This window comes from Sus scrofa, chromosome 17 (assembly GCF_000003025.6).
Source record: "Sus scrofa isolate TJ Tabasco breed Duroc chromosome 17, Sscrofa11.1, whole genome shotgun sequence".
NCBI classification, from domain to species: Eukaryota; Metazoa; Chordata; class Mammalia; order Artiodactyla; family Suidae; genus Sus; species Sus scrofa.
Genome location: NC_010459.5, coordinates 1,169,214 through 1,190,896, shown reverse-complemented (window position 1 = coordinate 1,190,896; position 21,683 = coordinate 1,169,214). Strand labels below are relative to the sequence as shown.

The window sequence follows — 21,683 nt, the reverse complement described above, 5'->3', positions numbered from 1 at the left end:
GCTTTTGTCCACATGTTCACATAAATAGGTTTCTTTTGGCAAATGATTTGCCTTTGAGAAAGCCAAACAGATATTTCAAAGAAAAAGATGGAGGCGGAGGCAAGCATGTTCCTTGGAAATGTGCTGTGAGTTCTGAGTTGTCAGCAAGGTAGTTAGGGATACTTGTTTTACTCAATGATGTGACATTCATCTCATTTGCTAAACTAGCCTCTTTACATGCTCTCAGGATCAGCAAATCATGAAGCTATAGTATTGTTTGAAATTTTGCCTTGTACATTTATCAAGTTTTTTCTAGATGGACAGACTTTTTGTAGACTTCATCTTTTGCCTTTTTGAAATATTTTGTGCAGTCTATTTTAAATATATATGGTAATATAGTTACAGAAACTTAAATGGAAGATTTTACTTTTTTTTTGGCCACACCTGCAGCGTGTGGAAATTCCCAGGCCAGGGATTGAACGGGAACCACAGCTGCAGTGACAGCACCAGATCCTTAAACTACTGCACCACAAGGGAACTCCCTGGGAAGTTTTACTTTAATAAAATATTATTAAATATTTAGTTTAATATTTTTACTCTGAATAAAAAAATTTTAGATTTGTTTTCAATGAAATCATTCTTACATTGTTTCTCTTTCCTGACACCCCGCCCCTACTCCAGTCCTGAGAGACAGATAACTGTGCACACTTGCACTCATGTGCATGCACCCACACGGATGAAATGCTTCCCTATACACGCTAGTAGACACTCCCATGTTCTGTTTAAAGATTATTAGTAACATTTGTATGTTTACAACATTTGCAAATTTTAGAGCTCTTTTGGTCAAAAATCTTGTAGGAGCTGATCTCTTAACACAGGCTACTTAGAGCAGAAGACCTGTAGACTAAATGTTTTCTGGAGAATGATAATGATACTGTCTTAAATATAAAGTTTAGTAGTGGCCAAAAGTCATAATTATGCATCTGCCAGGTTTTTGGGTATGGATTGTGGCCTAACATTCTTACACGCACACCTGTCAGGGTTTATATATATACTCCTTGACTTGGAGAGATTGGCGTTTGTCCCAGTGTTGATTGCTTTGCTGTATCATCCAACCCTGATTATAAGGCCAAGATGCTGAGAGCATCTCATTCAGTATTAAATACTGGAGGAGTGATTCACTTGTCTTGAGGTATATACAGGTGATAATGCAAACTCTGGCCTGTTCTTAGAGTACCTTTTCTGAAAATGTTCTTTGTGTCTCTAGATAGCTTCTAAAAAATATTCCATAGTGCTATTTCAGTTACAAGTGACTCCCGTGAATACACCAACAAATTACAATCATAAATAGATTCCCATGGTGTCATCCTCAGTGTGCACTTAATTGTAAAACAGCTCTTGAGGTGCCTCAGCTTTGGAAAGCAGATGGCTAGCTACATGGTTTCAACTGTTCCAGGCCTATGAAGAGAAAGGCAATTGCATAATTCTAAGAAAATATTTTAAGGATTGGAACAGTTTTATTTGTCAGGTCTACTTGGGAAATTGTTCCTTTCTCACCTCTCTTCTGCTTTCCCTGTTTTCAGTTTGAGTACACGAGGCCCAGATCCCCACTCACCATGCTTTTATCAGGGTGCGTGCAGCTCCCTGCAGCAAAGCTCTTGAACCTTTGATGGCTCACCCTGTGCTCCCTCCCCCTTCAGAGCGGAGTACAAGTTGCCCAGCAGATAAGACTGACACATTCCTGAGGAGCTGAGCCAGTGAGGGCCCTGGGAGGGGGGTGGAAAGGACCAGGGCTTCTGGACAGATGGTGTAAGATACCAGTGTCCTGACACTCACGGGTGGAGTCATACTTAGGATAGAAGCTGCTCCCATATAGTATCATGGTTAACATTTATTTTAGAAAGAAATGCAGAAGATACAGTTTTTGAGGGCCAGAGCCACCTCATTTTTGTCCTGTGGCCTTGGACAAAGTTTGTAACTACTCCAAGCCCCCATTTTCTCATCTATAAAGTGAAGTAGTAATGTCTCTACCAGAGGACTGCCGTGAGGACCAAGATGGAATAATATATATGAGGTACAAGGCACAGTGCCTGACCCAGAGCAAGCCCCTGACTCGCTGAGCCAGAGTCACTACTTCTGGTCAGTACTGTCTCCCTCTAAATCCCTTATGTTCTGCCACTTTGGAGGTCTCTAGGGGACAAAGGAATAGCATGGAAACCTCAAGGCAAACCTTGTGGGCTTTAAAACTGGCATGCCGTTAGCTTAGTGCTGCCTAGAGAAAATGGGAATGTTAACCTTTACAGAACTGGCCTCCTGCGTCTTTTGCATTTGACTCAAATCTAGACCTTTGTGAAGCAAACTTCATCTTCTTCAGATGGACAGGCACTGCACAGGCATCCAAGCCTAGTAATCTCGGTTATAAACACCGCTCAACCATTAAAGCCCAGATCAAGTCAAGCGGGTATTTGATTACAGGTTTGATTAATGAAACCCAGACCTAAGACTAACCATAACCATCCTGGATGCTTTAAATCTTGAAGACATTTGAGAACTAAAACACTGTGAGTAGAAGTCATTTAAGTAATAGATGCCTCTGAGAGAGGGACGTATGTCCACTCATTTTAACATCTGTGGACTTTTTCTTAGTTATTTGTTTTCTTACCCTTCCCATCAACAGAGAGAATTTTCCTGAACATGGGTGCTCTTGGTTATCTTTGTTTATTCTATAAACAGTCTACCACATAATCTATGAAATCAAGGACAGTCTTATCAGCAGGCAAAAATACTTTCTACCCTCCTACCTTCAAAGTTGTTAGACAAGCTGCAAGAACAGGATCAAAAAGATAGAGCCTTGAAAAGGGCTCATGGTCAGTTTGAATTTGTGTGTATTGAATGCTCTTGTCTATGGAAATGGATGAATTGGAATCTTAGGGAAAACTGGAAAACTGATGGTGTAAGACAGCAGATAGGGTAAATGTCCATTTGAGAAAGATGAAGCGATGGTCATCTGGAAGATGTTAGAAAGAACTGGGGCCTGAAAAGCTGTCATTCACACTTTTGCAAGCCATTTATTCCTACCTACGTAAAGGGTTTCTTTTTTTTTTTTTCTTTTTTTTTCCAGCTGTTTCATTGTTTTCCAGTGAAGTAATTTTTTTTTTTGAGTATTTCATTTTCAGTGAAACTAAATTATTTTCCTAATTTTAAATTACTACTCTGGCAGGGGTTAAAAAAAAAAGTACTCAGAATAAAAGTGACTCCTGTTCCAAAGAAAAATCTGATTCACTGCTTATTTTTAAACTCTAAAGATGTCATCCCTTGAAGCTGCAGTATACACAATTTTAATTATTTGCCCCATTGCTGTGACTATACCATGCATTATCCTGTCTTGTACAGGAACTTGTAAAAAAGAATTGGGTATTAAAGAGGGCTCAAATTTCCTTTCTATACAGAAATCACTGAACTTTTTAACAGGCTATCTAAGATGAATATTTGTCAGAGATAACTAAAAATTGTTTTATTTTTATGTTTAAATTTTGATTTAAGATGAATACACTTTATTTACCGACAACTCTGGTTGGTTCCTTGCTGCTGTTCCTATTTCTATGAAAGGAGGCGTCCCTGGTTTTTATTTGTTGGCACTGGGTACCTGATGGTTCAACCTAGAGACTCTTGGAAGAATAAATTTCCTCACTGAGAGTTTGTCCTGTGAAGAATAAGAGGCACATGACAGAACCACCATAGTGCGCCATTCATTGTACTATAAAGTCGTATTAAATTTAAATGAAAAAGCTTGCAAAATACAAAGGTATTTTTAAACTATTCACTTTTTAAAGAAGTTTCGAATACTCCTCTAAATTGTAGATATTAATGGATTCAAAGAAACCCAAACCTGTCAACTGTTTGGAAGAAATATTTATCCACCCGTCAGTGGTTCTCTGACTTTGCTAATGTTATTTCTTTGCTCTGTAGGCGTCTAAATACTTTAAACAAATGTGCGGTGATGAAGCTGGAAATTAGTCCTCATCGGAAAAGAGTGAGTATATGAAATGCATAGCAGGATGAGAGGAAAGGGGGCAGATCAAAAACTGGCTTATGTGGTTTCGGGGGGGGAGGGGGGGGGGGGGGGGGGGGGGGGGGGGGGGGGGGGGTGGTTGCATAGCAGGTAAGCTCATTCAATAGTGGACTATAGGGGGCAGAAAAAAAAAAAAAAAAAAAAAAAAAAAAAAAAAAAAAAACTGGCTTATGTGTTTCATTTTAGGTTTTGTTTCTCTAACTCTTACTTCTTTGTTCCAAAAATATCTACATTTTAAATGTTATAATCCAGTCAGATTTACCAAAAACTGTGTAGCCTTATGTAGTTAAAACTAATAGCTGCAGCCAGCGAAGAAATTGTGTCTTTTCTTTTCTTTTTCTTTTTCTTTTTAGAGCCGCATCTGCAGCATATGGAAGTTCCCAGGCCAGGGGTCAAATCGGAGTTGCAGCTGCAGGCCTATGCCACAGCCACAGTAATGCCAGATCCGAGCTGCATCTGTGACCTATACCACAGCTCATGGCAAAACCGGATCCTTAACCCACTGAGCAAGGCCAGGGATCAAACCCGCAACCTCAAGGATACTAGTCAGGTTTCATTACTGCTGAGTCACAACAGGAACTCCAAATCACGTCTTTTCTACTGTTCTTGATCTGAACAGATCATCTGTGGTTTTGCCTCATTAACTCTATGCCTATGACATATTAAAGGGATGAAGCTTAAGGAATTCCTATAGATTTTGCATGGCCTCCCTATAGAAATTAAGGCTGGAGTCTTGGGAACTCTCTCTTCCCATATATAACAGTGACTGTGTTATAGAGACGGCAGTGAGGGCTGGCTGGGGGGTTATGGAAGAATAACAGAGATTTGGAGGGAGAAAAGGAATTAGAGGAGGAAGAAGGGAGGGCAGGAACCCCCACACATTCTAGTGACATGGCACTAATTCGTAAGACCGAATTGGTCTTTTCTTCTCTGTACGAAATGTGAGGACTGCTTATGAGATCTTAGGAGACGAGGAGGGTGCAGGAGTGGGAGTGAGTGTCACAAATTAGAGTAAACAAGAGTAAGTTGGGTCAAAGAACATATTTCTGACTGTCCAGAGTACCAATTTTAATTATCTAACCTGCCACAAGTGGCTTTCTAGGGGGAGTTAAACCTCTTAAACAAATGAACTGGAACCTCACACCCACTGAGCTGTGGAGAGGAGCCTGGCAAGTCAGCGTTTAGTACTCTCCACTCCTTGTCCTGTGAAACTGGGGTCACATGAGATTCTCCACATCAGTGGCAAGGTCATGTGTCACGCTGAACTGGGCCTTTTGATATCCCACCTGAGAGGCTCAGATGCAGCGGTCTGTCATAGCATAACCCGGAGTCCTGCCTATAAATGAGGCATCATCAGCGGAGAGGTTACCCCATGTTTGCAAGTGTTACGTGCTGTCAGGACCGGGTGTTGGTGAAGTCTTTTTAAATGGAGCATGTCGAGGTTGAAAAGTCACAGGACACTTGTGGCAGTAACACTGGTTCCCACGTTGGTGTGGGAGGGAATGAAAGGGAACAAGTAGGAGGCTGTACCCACTGAGGAGATGGGGTGACTCACCTTGCTTCCTGTCTCCGTTGATCTCTTAGAAGAGACCTTATGAATTTTTAGGGTAGCTAGAGATTTTGGTCACCATGCCTCTTAAAGTGTTTAAAAACCACCTTTTTAATTGCAAAAGAGAAGATAAACACATACTATCAACAGACAGCAAAGTTGGAGGCAGACCAGAGGGAGTCCTACCATTGTAGACTCCAGTTCAAAATATTTTACATGCCAGAAATTTTCACAGATCTCAGAGGTTTCCTCTGCAAGTAATTAAAGGTCAGCTTATAGAGCCCAGAGTCTCCATAAAATAACTCATATGTAGCGTGAAACTCTTTGTCAGGCTTTTACCTCTTCAGTTCTTTACATACCTCTTAGTTATTTTTTTGAAAAATAATAAAATAAAAATGTAAGGGGGGAGTCCTCCCAGGTGGCGTGTTGTAATCAATGCCTCCTGGCCCCTGGCCCTCAGCACTTGCCCCACTCCCTGCTATCTCCCAGCCCCAGGGCATGAATGGCTCTATTCCCTCTTTGCAGAGTGAGGATTCGGATGAGGATGAGCCTTGTGCAATAAGTGGCAAATGGACTTTCCAGCGGGACAGCAAGAGGTGGTCCCGGCTTGAAGAATTTGATGTCTTTTCTCCAAAGGAAGACCCCATTCCTGGGTCCCCAGACAATTCTCACCTGAAGAACGCCCCGAGCCATGAAAGCATGCTGACGGACCTCAGCGAGCGCCAGGAGGTGGCTTCTGTCCGCAGCCTCAGCAGCACCAGCAGCCTTGCCACCCACACACCCCACTGTGGGGACACAGCCACCACCCGGACTAATTCGGTCATCAGCGTCTGCTCTTCGGGCACCTTTGTAGGCAACGATGACTCCTTCTGCAGCCTGCCCTCCCCCAAGGAACTGTCCAGCTTCAGCTTTAGCATGAAAGGCCACGAGAAGAGCACCAAGTCCAAGACACACAGTCTGCTGAAACGCATGGAGAGCTTGAAGCTCAAGGGCTCCCACCACGGCAAGCACAAGGCACCCTCCAAGCTGGGGCTGATCATCAGCGGGCCCATCCTGCAGGAGGGGATGGATGAGGAGAAGCTTAAGCAGCTGAACTGTATGGAGATCTCCGCCCTCAACGGCAACCATATCAATGTCCCCATGGTGCGAAAGAGGAGCGTCTCCAACTCCACGCAGACCAGCAGCAGCAGCAGCCAGTCTGAGACCAGCAGCAACGTCAGCACGCCCAGTCCTGTCACCAGGACCCGCAGCCTCAGTGCCTGCAACAAGCGGGGAGGCATGTACTTAGAGGGCTTCGATCCGTTCAATCAGTCCACCTTCAACAACGTCATGGAACAGAACTTTAAGAACCGCGAGAGCTACCCAGAGGACACAGTGTTCTACATCCCGGAAGACCACAAGCCTGGCACTTTCCCCAAAGCCCTTTCCAATGGCAGTTTCTCTCCCTCAGGGAATAACAGCTCTGTGAACTGGAGGACGGGAAGCTTCCACGGCCCCGGCCACATCAGCCTGAGGAGGGAAAACAGCAGCGACAGCCCCAAGGAACTTAAAAGACGCAATTCCTCGAGCTCCATGACCAGCCGCCTGAGTATCTATGACAACGTGCCAGGCTCCATCCTCTATTCCAGCTCAGGTGACCTGGCTGACCTGGAGAACGAGGACATCTTCCCTGAGCTGGATGACATCCTCTACCACGTGAAGGGGATGCAGAGGATAGTCAACCAGTGGTCGGAGAAGTTTTCAGATGAGGGTGACTCTGACTCAGCCCTGGACTCGGTCTCTCCGTGCCCGTCCTCTCCCAAGCAGATACACCTGGATGTGGACAACGACCGAGCTACCCCCAGTGACCTGGACAGCACAGGCAATTCACTGAATGAACCTGAGGAGCCCTCTGACATCCCGGAAAGGAGGGATTCTGGGGTTGGGGCCTCCCTGACCAGGTCCAACAGGTAAGAGCTTTCCTTCCCTCTCCAGTTCGGGGAGGGGGGATAAGAAAGGAGCTGCTTCCTCATGCGTAAGGCAAGATGGGATTAAGTCTGGCATGAATAGCCATGGAAGTACCTAAGGAAAGTGACAGACCAGGAACTCCTACCTACCATCCCACAAGGATGAATATTATTAGAGTTCCCTGGTGGCTCAGTGGGTTAAGGATCCGGTGTTGTCACCACTCTGGCTCAGGTCACTGCTATGGCATGGGCTTAGTCCCTGGCCTAGGAACTTCCTCATGCTGTGGGTGTGGCCAGAAAAAATAAAAAATTAAAAAAAAATGAATATTGTTTAGTGGGTACTGGAGTTTCAGTTTGGGAAGATGAAGTAAGTTCTGTGGATGGATGGGAGGGATGGTTGTACAGCCACTGTGGCTGTCCTTCATGCTTAGTGTACTTCAGGGTACACTTAAAAGTGGGAAAGACAGTAAATTTTATGTTATATATATTTTACCGGGGGGGGGGGTTGGACGGAGACTGGAATGCACGTTGAGTCTTCTCAGTTCCTAAATAAGAAGCCAGTGAGCAACCCACTGCTGACTTTGTGTCTACCCCTTAGAAAGCCTCTGCACTCATGCACATCCCGCTGCCTTCTCTCACAGGCACAGGCTGAGGTGGCACAGTTTCCAGAGCTCTCATCGGCCAAGCTTAAACTCTGTATCACTGCAGATCAACTGCCAGTCGGTGGCCCAGATGAACCTGCTGCAGAAATACTCCCTCCTGAAGTTAACCGCCCTGCTGGAGAAACACACGCCTTCCAATAAGCATGGTTTTAGCTGGTAAGGGTTTTAACTGCTCAGTGAATTGTAATTGAAAATGTTTTCAACCAGCCCCAGGAGGCTGTCCCAGCCCTGAGGATGTGACAGTTGGATCTGGTGTCTTTAGTCCACCCTCCTAATGCAATCAGCTTCTGCATTTTTGTGGCCACATTTGATACTGCTTAAGCCTGCAGAGTTTCAGGGAATGTCCATCAGGCTTGCTTGATTGAGTTTTCGGTGCTCTGAGTGACAAATGGCCAGTGGATGGGGTAAGAATGACTCCTCCATCTTATTTTACTGGCACTTCTTTCCCAGTGATAGAAAGAGCCCACAGTAGGCAACTACATGTACTAGATCACATCCTGTTTTGGAGGGAAGGGAAGAAAACTGTTTGGATAATAAGATGTTTTGAGACCAACTCTGAAAGGCTTCTACGTGGGTTTGTAACCCTTTTGATGTATGTTTTTAGAAATCATTTTTGATGTAAATATCTGTAGCATCGCTTAAAAATCTACCTGGGCTAAAGAGTTTAGGTTGTGCTTTTTCCAACAAAGATTCTTTGCACAGTGAATAATCAATTTGGGGAATTCTCCACTCTAAGATAATAAAGGCTGAAATATATATGAAGGTAAAATTTATCAGGTGAACTGTCCATAATTACTTTGAAAAATATGGCCCTTGGTGTGCAGAATGTGAGATATAGACTCTTGAGCTGGATGGGTCATGGATATGACGTATTATGCACGTATCTTAATTTTGCTACTGAGTGCAAACCAGAGGAATGTCTCTGTCTAGGTTGCATTTTGCAGTGTCAGCTGGGCATCCTTAAGTCTTTTTACTAGTCTAAGTGTTCATTATCTACTTGCACAGCTACCACTCTTTATGGAAACAGAGAAGCAGCCCATTTCATGAGTGGCGCTTGGTGACAAACCAGTTGCTCGAGAGAGTCGACAGAGCAACGTAACTGTTCTTTCTCCAGCTCCTCCCCTCCTCAGGACTCTAGTGAGGTTAACTTCAGCATCAAAGCACCTCCTGTTCAAAGGCTGTTATTATGTGAGCCCTGCTAAATACAGAAGTTGTTTGTTCTGAATGACAGAAATAAGTATTGACTGGTTTATCCCCACATGCTTCAGATTCTCGGTGGAGATCGTAATGTGTTCCTTGTACATTCCGCCGCTGGGCTTTTCTCCCCCGACAAAGCGAGTATTATGCACACTTATAGCTGTGATACCATATATTTAACTGTATGGAAATATAAAGTTGGCTCTGCGCGTCAGTTTTACCTTTCCTAGAGCTATAAACAGTAACACGCTGTGGCTGTTGGTTAAGCATCAAAAGTCAAAGCAGTCTGTCTTTCGCCGTGTTCCCTTGTGTTTCAAGCCAGAGTTTCCCTGCTGCTATTTAAAACTGCATATTTTACATTCTCATTTCTGAGTTGCCCACCCCACCCCCTCCCCACCAAACCCTCAAGAATCTGAAAATCCACAATACTTCTTGAGTTCTGGTCAGTTTTTCCAGTGAGTCAAAACCAAATGTTAAAGCCTCTCCTTGTGGGATCCATGGAATAAGGAGAAATTCTGCACAAAGTTCTTTTCCTGTTCGGCCTTGCCCTTTCTTGTCCCATTTAGAGAGGTCATTTGTAGAGCTGACATTTCTGCTTGACAGCATTAAAGGCATGACATCGGTTTCCTGCTGTTGCATATACTGCTCGGGCTGGACCTGGTTTCAGGACTCCAGGGAGCCCGGGTAGGCGCACAAAACACTCATTGTTCTTTTCTGTCTTCCTTCAGAAACCTAAAGATGTTATATTCTCTGGGGTCATCAGCAGGAGAATTTATTTTGACTTTGGGTCATTAGCTTGGCCCCCACTGTTGAGCTCCAGGGTTGGCTCTCATTACGTGGGACCCAGCATCATGCATTTGCTATTTTCTCATCCTGATCTTTTTTTACCCTAAGTTCTTTGGATTTCATCAAGAACTTAGGAGTGATTCTTGTCCATTTTCAGGACAAATAGGGACTTGTTTTTCAACTCTGAAGTGCCTGATTAGGGTCCTGACTGTTGCTTTCTCCTCCTGCTCCTTGCTGTGACGCCACTTTGTAAGGAAGCCCATCAGCTCCCTTAGGAAAAGACCCAATTTTCAGAGTTAACAGTGGAAGGAGAGTCTTCAGCTGAGGGTATGTTACTGAACCCCACAGCTCCAACTCTTAGAAGACCTGGGGCAGCACTGTTCAATAGAACCATCTGTGGTGGTGGAAATGTTCCATATTTGCATAGTCTAGAATGTAGCTGCCAGACGGCCACAGATGTCGAGTGAGCGGCCACAGATGTCGAGTGATCGCTTCACATGTGGCTGATACAACTGAGAGACTGAATTTGTAACTTTGTTTCATTTAAATAGAGACCTGATTAGCAGAGCTCTAGAGAGGAGAGGGTTTACCTGCAGAGATGGACAAAACGTAGACAGACCAGTAAACCTATCCTTCCCACCCCCAATATTCTTTCACTAGGGCTGTGCCCAAGTTCATGAAAAGGATCAAGGTTCCAGACTACAAGGACCGGAATGTATTTGGGGTCCCTCTGACAGTCAATGTGCAGCGGACAGGACAGCCGCTACCCCAGAGCATCCAGCAGGCCATGCGCTACCTCCGCAACCATTGTTTGGATCAGGTGAGAGCTGCTGCCTGCCTGGGAGCTCAGGCACATGCATTTTTTTCTAGTTTTGCAGTGAAGACGTTCCTTCTCTTTCGGGGTTTAATGCTTTTTTTCCCAACAGGTTGGGCTCTTCAGAAAATCAGGTGTCAAATCCCGGATTCAGGCTCTGCGCCAGATGAATGAAAGTGCCTTAGATTGTGTCAACTATGAGGGACAGTCTGCTTATGATGTGGCAGACATGTTGAAGCAGTATTTCCGAGATCTTCCTGAGCCACTAATGACAAACAAACTCTCAGAAACCTTTCTGCAGATCTACCAGTGTAAGTGTTCTTTGATCTTAACGTCACTGGTGGGGAAAGGTGGAATCAGCTGAAGCCTGTAGCTCCCTTTGGTTTTTTTGAGGTTTTGGGTTTTTTTTTTTTTGTCTTTTTTGGCATTTCTAGGGCCGCTCCCGCGGCATATGGAGGTTCCCAGGCTAGGGGTCGAATTGGAGCTGTAGCCGCCGGTCTACCTCAGAGCCACAGCAACACAGGATCAGAACCATGTCTGCAATCTATACCACAGCTCACGGCAACGCCGGATCCTTAACCCACTGAGCAAGGCCAGGGATCGAACCCAAGACCTCTTGGTTCCTAGTCGGATTCATTAATCACTGAGCCACAATGGGAACTCCCCTGTAGTGCCCTTTGATGTCATTCTTTTGGACCCTCGTAATGACCTCTTGGAAACATGTCATCAATTTCCTTCTTCCTTGCCTTCTTGTTTGTGGAACAGGTTTCTGTATACTTGTTGAGTAATGCAAAAAACAAAAAATTTTCCCTCCTCATCGTTCCCTAATTACTGAAGTAGTTGTACATTTTTACATTCTGATCCAGGAGCTCATTTTTTTCATCCATTTCGAGAACGGTGTTATCTAAGATACTTAAAAGAGCAGATACCGAGATGTCTCTCTCTGCCTTGTCTGTAGACATTTCAGTTGCCTCCCATCTCTCTGGCAGGGCCTGTGGTGTTTAAAATTTCACAGGTGTCTGTGTGTTTTATCTTGCTGTAAAATGAATAAATAATCTTTTTCTGTTATTCATCACAGCTTCTGCCAGAAATACTTGGGAAAACAATACCCATGCCCATCTCACTTTTAAGTAAAGTTTAAAGCAAACAGTTGTCTAAATTAATGATCAGGATCAGGATTATAGCTTTTACAGCCCCATGTTTTTCTTGGCTCAGTCTGGTATTACGGCAATGTAATTTAAAAGCAGGTTCTCTCAGTGCTTGAATTGTCTTTAGAACGGGCACATGGGACTTTATTTTATGAGAAATGGAGCTGGTCTGGATTATTTCATTATTTGTTTCATCCTTTCAGATTTTATGAAAACACAGGTCACATTTCCCACACCAAGGTATTTGTTATGTATTGTAACCATGGAGCTGTTTAATCAGTTTGCCCTATGGAGCTGCATGTGAGTGACTTGATTTTTCCACCACATGCCTTCTAAAAGAAAAGGAGACCTGAAGGTTGGGTTTAGCATTTTCCACATGTATATTATATATAGATAAACATATAATATTATATTACATTGTGTTGCGTTATTTATATTATATATCTTATGGGTTTATTTCTCAAGCATGTATTTTTATAGTAGCTTCCCAATAGGCTTTCTAAAACAAAGAAATTGCTAGTTAAACATACCTGTTGTTTAAATTGAATATTTTAGCAGCTTCCTTTTCCCATTTTAAGAATGAGCAGATCAGTTAAGATTAGGAGAGTCCCCAGAGATGCTGAACGTTTTGAAGTCAAGGCGAAGAAATCTCAATTCTCATCCTTTTGTGTTTTTGATAAGATTTTTCACCAAAACTAAACAAGTATAAGCGTATAAGGCCCAGTAATTGAGGTTGGTCAACTAGGTGTTTTGAAACACTACTTTAAAAAAGCTCATACACTAAAAGAAAAGAAAAGAGTGGTCATTGCCTAGAGTTGAACTCTGGGGTGGATTTAGGAGTATTTGGCATTGTGGGTGTTTAAAATTTTTAACTCCTCCACAGGCAGGAAATACTTGAGGGGAATGACGCTTGGTGGCAGTCCCTAATTTCTTCCATATTAACCTCAAGTACACTCTCTGCAAGTGCTTGTTCAGTGCTGGGCTGAGGTCTTTGATGCTAATGTTTGCTTTGGGACGTTTGCTTGCAAATGTACATGAAAAATCACTGGGTTGATGGGGAAATGCCGGTGTCTCGCAGATGTGCCCAAGGACCAGCGCCTTCAGGCCATCAAGGCTGCCATCATGCTCCTGCCTGACGAGAACCGGGAGGTTCTTCAGACGCTCCTTTACTTCCTGAGCGATGTCACCGCAGCTGTCAAGGAGAACCAGATGACCCCCACCAACCTGGCCGTGTGCTTGGCGCCTTCCCTCTTCCACCTCAACACCCTGAAGAGAGAGAATTCCTCTCCAAGGTTCGGGTCTGATGGGGCGTGCATGCACAGTGATGAGACTGAGGCAGCCTCCTTTTCCCTGTAGGGCCATCCATCCCTGTGTTTTTGCTGGATTCAGGTATGAATCCAGACAGAAGGAGTTTGACCTCCTTCCTTCATAGCCCACATTCCTCCCCCGTGCTTCTAGTCCTTCCTTCTCAGCCCTGGGGGTGTGGCTTCCTAGACGATCCAGTTTCAGCCAGGTTTAAAGACAGACTTGCATTCCTGCCTTGCCGTGGTCCCCCCAATGTCCTCTTTCTGCCAGCAAAGAGCCATGCAGATTCACTGACCTCAAAAACTGGATGGGGGGCGGTCCCACTGTGGCGCAATAGGATCGGATCGGCGGCGTCTTGGGAACGCTGGGACGTGGGTTCGATCCCCGTTCCAGTGGGTTAAGGATCCAGCATTGCCGAAGGTCAAGACTGCGGCTGGGATCTGATCCCTGGCCAGGGAGCTCTGTATGCCTCAGGGTGCCCAAAAAGGAAGAGGGAAAAAAAAAAAAAAAAACTGCATGGGAGACAAGAGCCCTGCTGCTTTGGCTTCTGTAGTAGAACCAAGCTGCTGGCCTTTGCTGGAAGTCGAAAGGAGCTGGCTCTAAAAGAGCTAAGGATAATGTTGAGTCTCAGAGTCAGGACTTGGCTTGGCCAAATGTTGCACAGTTCCTCCTTAGACGTAGACAAGACGGGAGTGGCTGTAGAGGTCAGGGAATCTCTGATTCAAGTACAAAAGCTGATATTTGCTCAGCACTTATTCTGTCCCCAGCATGGAGCTACACCCTGGACACTGCTTATCTCATTTAATCCTCAAAACAATCATAGGAGGGGACGCTCCTGTTAGTATCTGTTTTACACATGAGGCAAGTAAGACGGCTGGACGGGTCGTTCAAGTCAGTAACTTGTCTCTGTCTGATGAGAAAAAATGGCAGAGCCAGTTGGAGCTGCTTATATGAATACTTCGTATTCACACCCTCATGGTCAAGTGTGTGAGAAAGGAGTCACTAACTCCTTTCTACCAAATCCATCCCACTGATCCTTCTCCTCAGCTCGAAAGGAACCTTACAGGTACTTTTCCGCCAGAGGCATGGGGTCCGGTTGTGCGAGGTGAAGTTAGCTTTGTTCTGACAGCCATACAATGCTTAATTAACTAGTTCTAACCACTGACTGGGGTATTCCCGCCTTAATGGGATAGAGAACCAGCAGTGAGCAGATGAGAGAGGTCAGATAAGATTAAGGCAAAACTCCTAGGAAACAATAGACTTTTCTCTCACTGACAGGAGGGGCCTGTTTATCTAAACTGGAAAGAATCGGGATCCTGTTTACCCACACTGATCAGTGCCTTCCACCCCCACACTCCTCAGAGCTGCCTTTCCTTCTCCCCACCACACATACGTGACTTTACCCGCTGCCCTGTTTAAATAGGAACCTATCTGACATTGATGGCTTTAAGTAGCCTGGATTTCATTGGAAACAGCCTCTTTCTTGTTTTTTTGTGCATTGTTGATACAACTGAGAAATTCTAGGGACCAAAGTAAAGTTCTCCTGAATCTTACTTACATTAATGACAAATGGTCTCCTGTGAAATAGTCTTTTTCTCCCCTTTAGGTTTCATGGATTAAGAACATAGATTAAAAATATATAAATATTTGAATCTTTCCCTTCCCTGTTTCTTCTGCTTAGGGTGATGCAAAGGAAACAAAGTTTAGGCAAACCAGATCAAAAAGATTTGAATGAAAACCTTGCTGCCACTCAAGGGCTGGCCCATATGATTGCTGAGTGCAAGAAGCTTTTCCAGGTAAGGAGGTGGGGAGTTTTGTTGTTTGTTAAGGATAATGTAAATAGGGACCAAAATCTTGGGTACCATACTTGTTCATGTCTTAGCCAAAAGATCTTTTCCACAACTGGAGATTTATATATGTAGCCTGAGAATGTCTTATTTATATATTTTATCATGGATAAGCTCATTAGAATTAATAAATTTAATGAAATTGCCTACTCCATACCCCTTTACTTAGAAAGCAAAAGTGGAGGTCTCTTGTGGTGCAGTGGGTTAAGGATCTGGCGTTGTCACTTCAGTGGCCCAGGTCGCTGCTGTGGCACAGGTTTGACTGACCCCTGGCCCGGGAGCTTCCACCTGCCACAGCTGTGGCAAAGATAAAAAAAGGAAAGCAAAAGCAACAAATTATCTGAAATAAATTCTAGGTCTGGGGTGTAGCCACTATGGAAAACAGAATGGAGGTTCTTTAAAAAAAAAAAAAAAAAAAACAACCTAAAAATGGAAATACCTTATGATCCAGCAATTCCAATCCAGGGTATATATCCAAAGAAAATGAAAACTCTAATTCAAAAAGATACACATGCCCTAGTGTTCATTAGCAGCAGTATTTGCAATAGCTAAGATATGGAAGCAACCTAAGTGTCCAACAGATGAATGGATAAAGAAGATGTTTTGAGTGTGTGTGTGTGAAATACTACTCAGCCATATAAAAGAAAGAAATTTTGCCATTTGCAACAACATGGATGGACCTGGAAGGCATTATGCTTAGTGAAATAAGTCAGAGAAAGACAGTTATTGTATATGATTACTTATATGTGTAATCTAAAAAATAAAACAGAAGAATGTATATAACAAAACAGAAATAGACTTATAGAGAACAAACTAGTTGTTTGAGATGGAGGGGCAAGGGGATTAAGATATATAAACTACTATGTTGGAGTTCCCATCATGGTGCAGTGGTTAACAAATCCGACTAGGAACCATGAGGTTGCGGGTTCGGTCCCTGCCCTTGTTCAGTGGGTTAAGGATCCGGCGTTGCCGTGAGCTGTGGTGTAGGTTGCAGACGCGGCTCGGATCCCGTGTTGCTGTGGCTCTGGCGTAGGCCGGTGGCTACAGCTCTGATTCAACCCCTAGCCTGGGAACTTCCATATGCCGCGGGAGCGGCTCAAGAAAACACACACACACACACACACACACAAAAGATATATAAACTACTATGTATAAAATAAGCTATGAGAATATATTGTACAGCATAGGCAACATAGCCAATAATAATAAGTGGCATATATAATAACTATCATACATAGTTTATAAAATTTTGGGGTTACTCTGTTGTAAACCTGAAACTATTATAATATTTTAAACCAACTAACTATATTTCAATTAAAAAAGAAAACCTATGTCTTTGTCAGTGTACACCATATTTCAGTCACTTAGTTACTGTAACTTTCTAAAGAAGAGTGCTCACACAAGAATACATTTTTATAGGAGTTCCCGTCGTGGCACAGTGGTTAACAAATCCAACTAGGAACCATGAGGTTGCGGGTTCGGTCCCTGCCCTTGCTCAGTGGGTTAACGATCCGGCGTTGCCCTGAGCTGTGGTGTAGGTCGCAGACGCGGCTTGGATCCTGCGTTGCTGTGGCTCTGGCGTAGGCTGGCGGCTACAGCTCCAATTCAACCCCTAGCCTGGGAACCTCCATATGCCGCGGGAGTGGCCCAAGAAATAGCAAAAAGACAAAAAAAAAATAAAAATAATAATTAAAAAAAAGAATACATTTTTATAGATGCCTCTCTGAAGGTAATCCACTTTGCCTCCTCATGATACCGTGTGAGGTCAACCAGGGTACCCCTCTGTAGGTTGGAAACAGGGCAATTGGACTGCCTTGCACTACCTGGAGGACCCAGCCCATTGTTTCTGCCCTGCTGCATTCACTCATGGGCAATAAACCTCCTTCATGTCTCTCGTGTCCCTCCCAGGTTCCTGAGGAAATGAGCCGATGTCGAAACTCCTACACCGAACAAGAGCTGAAGCCCCTCACCCTAGAAGCATTAGGACGTCTTTGCAATGACGAGTCAGCTAGCTACCAGCACTTCCTCCAAGACTGTGTGGACAGCCTATTTAAAGAGGTCAAAGAGAAGTTCAAAGGCTGGGTCAGCTACTCCACATCTGAGCAGGCTGAGCTGTCCTATAAGAAGGTAGGTCTTCTCCCTGTTCTCAGTCGCTTGAGTTCCAGCGGTTAGGTCCTGGGCTCATCAGAGACAAGACTCTTTTGCCAACACAGTTCTCCATGGGGATCTGTCATCCCTTCCCCTCCTTGTAGAGCTGGACAGCCAGGTGATTCATATCCTCTAGATAATGATGGGAACTAGTCCAGTAAGGATTAATACCATTGAAGACTTGTCAGAGGAGTCCAACTAACTAATGAAATCCTTCGTTTCCACAGAATCACACTTGAGTTCCCTGGGATGTCTTACCCACATCTTGGGCCTTGGGGCATCTGATGACATGCTTAGATACTTCCGTCATTTTATCTGGGTCCCCTTGCACTCTCCTCTGTTCTCAGTCGCTCTTCTCTTGGCCCTCTTGGGAGCGGGGAGTGCTGCGGGAGGAATTAACTTGAAAGCCTGTGGTGGGCAGAGGCATCTTGCATGGCTTTGCATGGATGTATCTGTTGATTTGTCTCTGCCACCTTGACAAGAACGAAACAATGAGAGAGGTCCAGATGGCTGTGCAGGCTTAGGGGTTGCATGTAAATTTTACTTTTATTACATTGGGCCCCAGGAAAACAGAGCTAACCAGAGGTGACATCAGCAGCTGTTTGCTTTCTGGCCTGTTCTTGAGTACACTTGGGGACAGCAGACTATTAAAGCCATAGATACAGATAAAGAAAGGACCATGTGCCCAGCCAGCAGCAGTTTGCCTTCAAAGTCTGGGTCTATGGGGATTGTCTCGGCCCTGAAATGTACATCCTTTTTTCAGGTGAGTGAAGGACCACCTCTAAGGCTTTGGAGGGCAACCATCGAAGTTCCTGCAATGCCTGAGGAAATCTTGAAGCGCCTACTTAAAGAGCAGCACCTCTGGGATGTAGACTTGTTGGATTCCAAAGTGATTGAGATCCTGGACAGCCAAACTGAAATTTACCAGTATGTCCAAAACAGTATGGCACCCCATCCTGCTCGGGACTACGTTGTTTTGAGGTGAGAGCTTCCAGATTGATTATTGTGACAAGGAAGAGCCTATGTGTCACTGAATGTTATAAGGTGGTAAAATTATTTAAAATAGAACGTATGTTTCCAGAAGAGTGTTGAACCCTCCCAAATATGGAAAATATATATGCATGTATTCCAGCAGTGGGTCCATCCCTGAAAATGGTTTGAACACTTTTGGCATTGAGCACAAAAAGAGAAGCATGTTCCGTTGTTTGCCCCCTTTAGGGTAGATTTTCTTGTTAGAAACAGCAAGTGAATGCATAAGGCAGGAAATAACGGGTCCTGAGTGAGCTGTAGTTGAAGCCGATTTATATGTAATTAATAAATTCTCTGAAGATGCTACTTATAGAAGAATTCGAAAAATCTTTGAGGAAATGTCACATCACTAGTTCAGAACTTCTCCAACAGAGTAACATTCATTTGGATGTTGTTCATGTTCTGTTACAGGTGTGAAATATAAAAAAAGGTTTCAGACCCACTCGAGATTGGTTCTTTTCAGAGAACTGTGTGAGCTTGTACCCGCCCTGCAGCAGGGCTCTGTAGTTTCTCATTCAGGAGTCCCAGCAGACCCAGTCCTTCCAAGATACCACCTCCCAGGGCTGGGTCACCCAGTGGTTCCCCATCTTGCCCTCTAAGAGTGAGCCCCCCCTTTAGCCTTGGCTTCCAGGCAACTCCATTTTTTCCCCTCTTGTTTTGTCTCTCTCTGCAGAACATGGAGGACCAACTTACCCAAGGGGGCATGTGCCCTTTTACTCACCTCTGTGGATCACGACCGGGCCCCTGTGGTGGGTGTGAGGGTCAATGTGCTCCTGTCCAGGTATCTGATCGAACCCTGCGGGTCAGGGAAATCCAAACTCACCTACATGTGCAGAGCTGACTTAAGGTACGTTATGATGCTGAGCTTTTCTGATGTGGTGAGTGAGGGGCCTAAAAAAGATCCAGACTTTTTGTCTGATACAAAGAATGGCTTAAATGAATATACACTGTTGCATCTTGGATGCTCCATGAAGAGCAGGGCTTATAAAGTAACTACTTCATGCTTCTTGGTCTTCTGGGTTCCATTTACTAATTTCCATCCTTTAGAAAATGTGGTACTAAAGCAGTGTGGATATGATGGTTCTGCCATGAACTGAAAGCCACAGGAGATGAGAATTTGACAAGCAGATGTTTCTCATTTTTTATTCAAAGGTGTTTGAATAATGTGATGTGCTCTTTTAGTAATTAATAAAGCCTCTACTTTGGTGCCTTAGGTCACTATGAATTTTTATCAGACAATTCATGACATGCAGCAATACCAACAAGAAAAAAAATGAACCTTTCTAAAAACTTTCCAGAGTGGCTCTTATGTTAAATAAATTCACATTTGAAGCCTTTACGTCTCTGTGATCTGTTTCTGTTCTGTATGCCAAAGCTTTCCTGATGGTTTCGCTTAGTACCTGCACTCATTGTTGTTCCAGAAGTGGAACTTCTGGTTCCAAAAGTGGAATAGAAGTGCCAGGAAATTACCTTGGAATAGTAAGAGGAATCTTTACTTGCCCATTTTGCTGATCAAGAAATAAATGTGTATTTAGGAGTTCCTGTCGTGGCCCAGCGGAAAATGAATCTGACTAGCATCTATGAGAACGCAGGTTCAATCCCTGGCCTCAATCAGTGGGTTAAAGATCTGGCTTGCTGTGAGCTGTGGTGTAGGTCACAGACGAGGCTTGGATCCCATGTTGCTGTGGCTGTAGCGAAGGCCAGCGGCCATAGCTCTGATTCAACCCCTAGCCTGGGAACCTACATTTTGCCGAGGGTGTGACCCTAAAAAAAAGACAAAAAAAGAAATAGATGTGTATTTAGAACTTTCTTGGCTGATTCAGGGTTGTCTAACCTGAGTAATTTGTCTGCATTTCTTCTCTGCTGTAGGGGCCACATGCCAGAGTGGTACACGAAATCTTTTGGACACTTGTGTGCAGCTGAAGTTGTAAAGATCCGAGACTCCTTCAGTAATCAGAACACTGAAACCAAAGACACCAAATCTAGGTGATTCACAGAGCAAAAGCAACTGTGTCCATTATCTGGGCATTTGTTCTAGAACCCTTGCCAGTCCTTTGGAAGACTGAGTTCTGCATCTGATCCTGAAAGAGAGAAAACTACAACTTGGAGTGTAGGAATTGACTAGAGTGATCTGATACATTTTTAAAGCTGCTTCCTGTTTGTTCAAGGTCTGTGTTACGGACCTTGACTGGAATATATGACTGTGCAAAAAAAAAAAAAGTATTCTAATTGGAATTGCTTCTGAGAAGCAAAACTCTATAAATACATTAGGGGAGATAATGAAGAGTCTTCATTCTCTTGTGCATGTGTATGTGTACGTGAACCTACGACATTTTCTTTGCAGTGTGTGGAGGGACTGGTGTATACACTGGAATAGTTGGTACTCTGACATGTTTTCTCACTGAGAAGAGCAAAGAAAGGTTTGCACAGAGGAGTGTGTGTATGTGTGTTTGTTGCTGGTCGAATGGCATAGATGAGCAGGTTGGGATGCAGTGGCTGGCACACTGAGACACTTCCAAGAAGGATCTTGATGCTTCAGGTTCAGTTTAACCTGGAATATCAGACTACCCATGGAATCATCCAGAAAGGGAACCCATTTATTTTGGAGTATCGGACAGCCCACTTGTCCGTTTGTTTGTGTTTTTTTCTGAGTTAGTAAATATATTCCTTTTCCACCAACCTCTTCTTTACCTTAAAACTAACTTAATACATTTGCCCGGATAACCCATTTCAAACGCAGTTTGTCTCTAGACCTGATTGCAAAGAGCGAAGTCGTTCTCATCCAGTACAGGTGAATTCAGGGATAGAAACTCCCCTTGCTGGCTCCAAAGCAGTTTTGTTTTTCGTTTTCTTCAGTTGAGATGTAAAAACTGAACATTCTAACTTCTACACCTGAATCAAGCATCAGAACTTTTTACATGTCTGAAAATCCTTTGCATTAACATGCTTATGGGAGAAGATCTTTAAGGCACTATGTACGGAAACACAGGAAATTGGGTCCCACAAAAATCCTTGTAAATTTAACCCAACCACAAATTTGTTTGTTGCTGTTGTGGTTATTAACAGAATTTTTGAATGCTGCATATATTAATTAATTGGATTTGTCACTGTCAGCAAATGGTGGGGATTTTGCTTTGTTTTCCCTACACTTCTTTCTCTTCTCCTTCATGATGCCCTTGGAATATATTTTAGTAGTAATGG

The 21,683-nt window shown here is 43.9% G+C and overlaps 1 protein-coding gene across 16 annotated transcripts in view; it reads left to right on the top strand.

The window, feature by feature from the left end:
- The window catches only part of DLC1 (DLC1 Rho GTPase activating protein), a 467,463-nt gene extending 446,275 nt beyond the window's left edge, over positions 1-21,188 (top strand). For 14 of the 16 annotated variants that reach the window (XM_021077719.1, XM_021077718.1, XM_021077720.1 and 11 more), the window contains 11 exons: positions 3,949-4,012; positions 6,126-7,549; positions 8,188-8,364; positions 10,852-11,011; positions 11,118-11,316; positions 13,232-13,445; positions 15,140-15,254; positions 17,214-17,432; positions 18,217-18,434; positions 19,156-19,329; positions 20,352-21,188. In XM_021077719.1, coding sequence (XP_020933378.1) covers positions 3,949-4,012; positions 6,126-7,549; positions 8,188-8,364; positions 10,852-11,011; positions 11,118-11,316; positions 13,232-13,445; positions 15,140-15,254; positions 17,214-17,432; positions 18,217-18,434; positions 19,156-19,329; positions 20,352-20,472 — 3,085 coding nt within the window. In that variant the 3' untranslated portion in view covers positions 20,473-21,188. Of the gene's footprint in view, positions 1-3,948; positions 4,032-6,125; positions 7,550-8,187; positions 8,365-10,851; positions 11,012-11,117; positions 11,317-13,231; positions 13,446-15,139; positions 15,255-17,213; positions 17,433-18,216; positions 18,435-19,155; positions 19,330-20,351 lie in introns of those variants that run through there. The other 2 variants (XR_002339951.1, XM_021077729.1) reach the window with 2 other exon arrangements.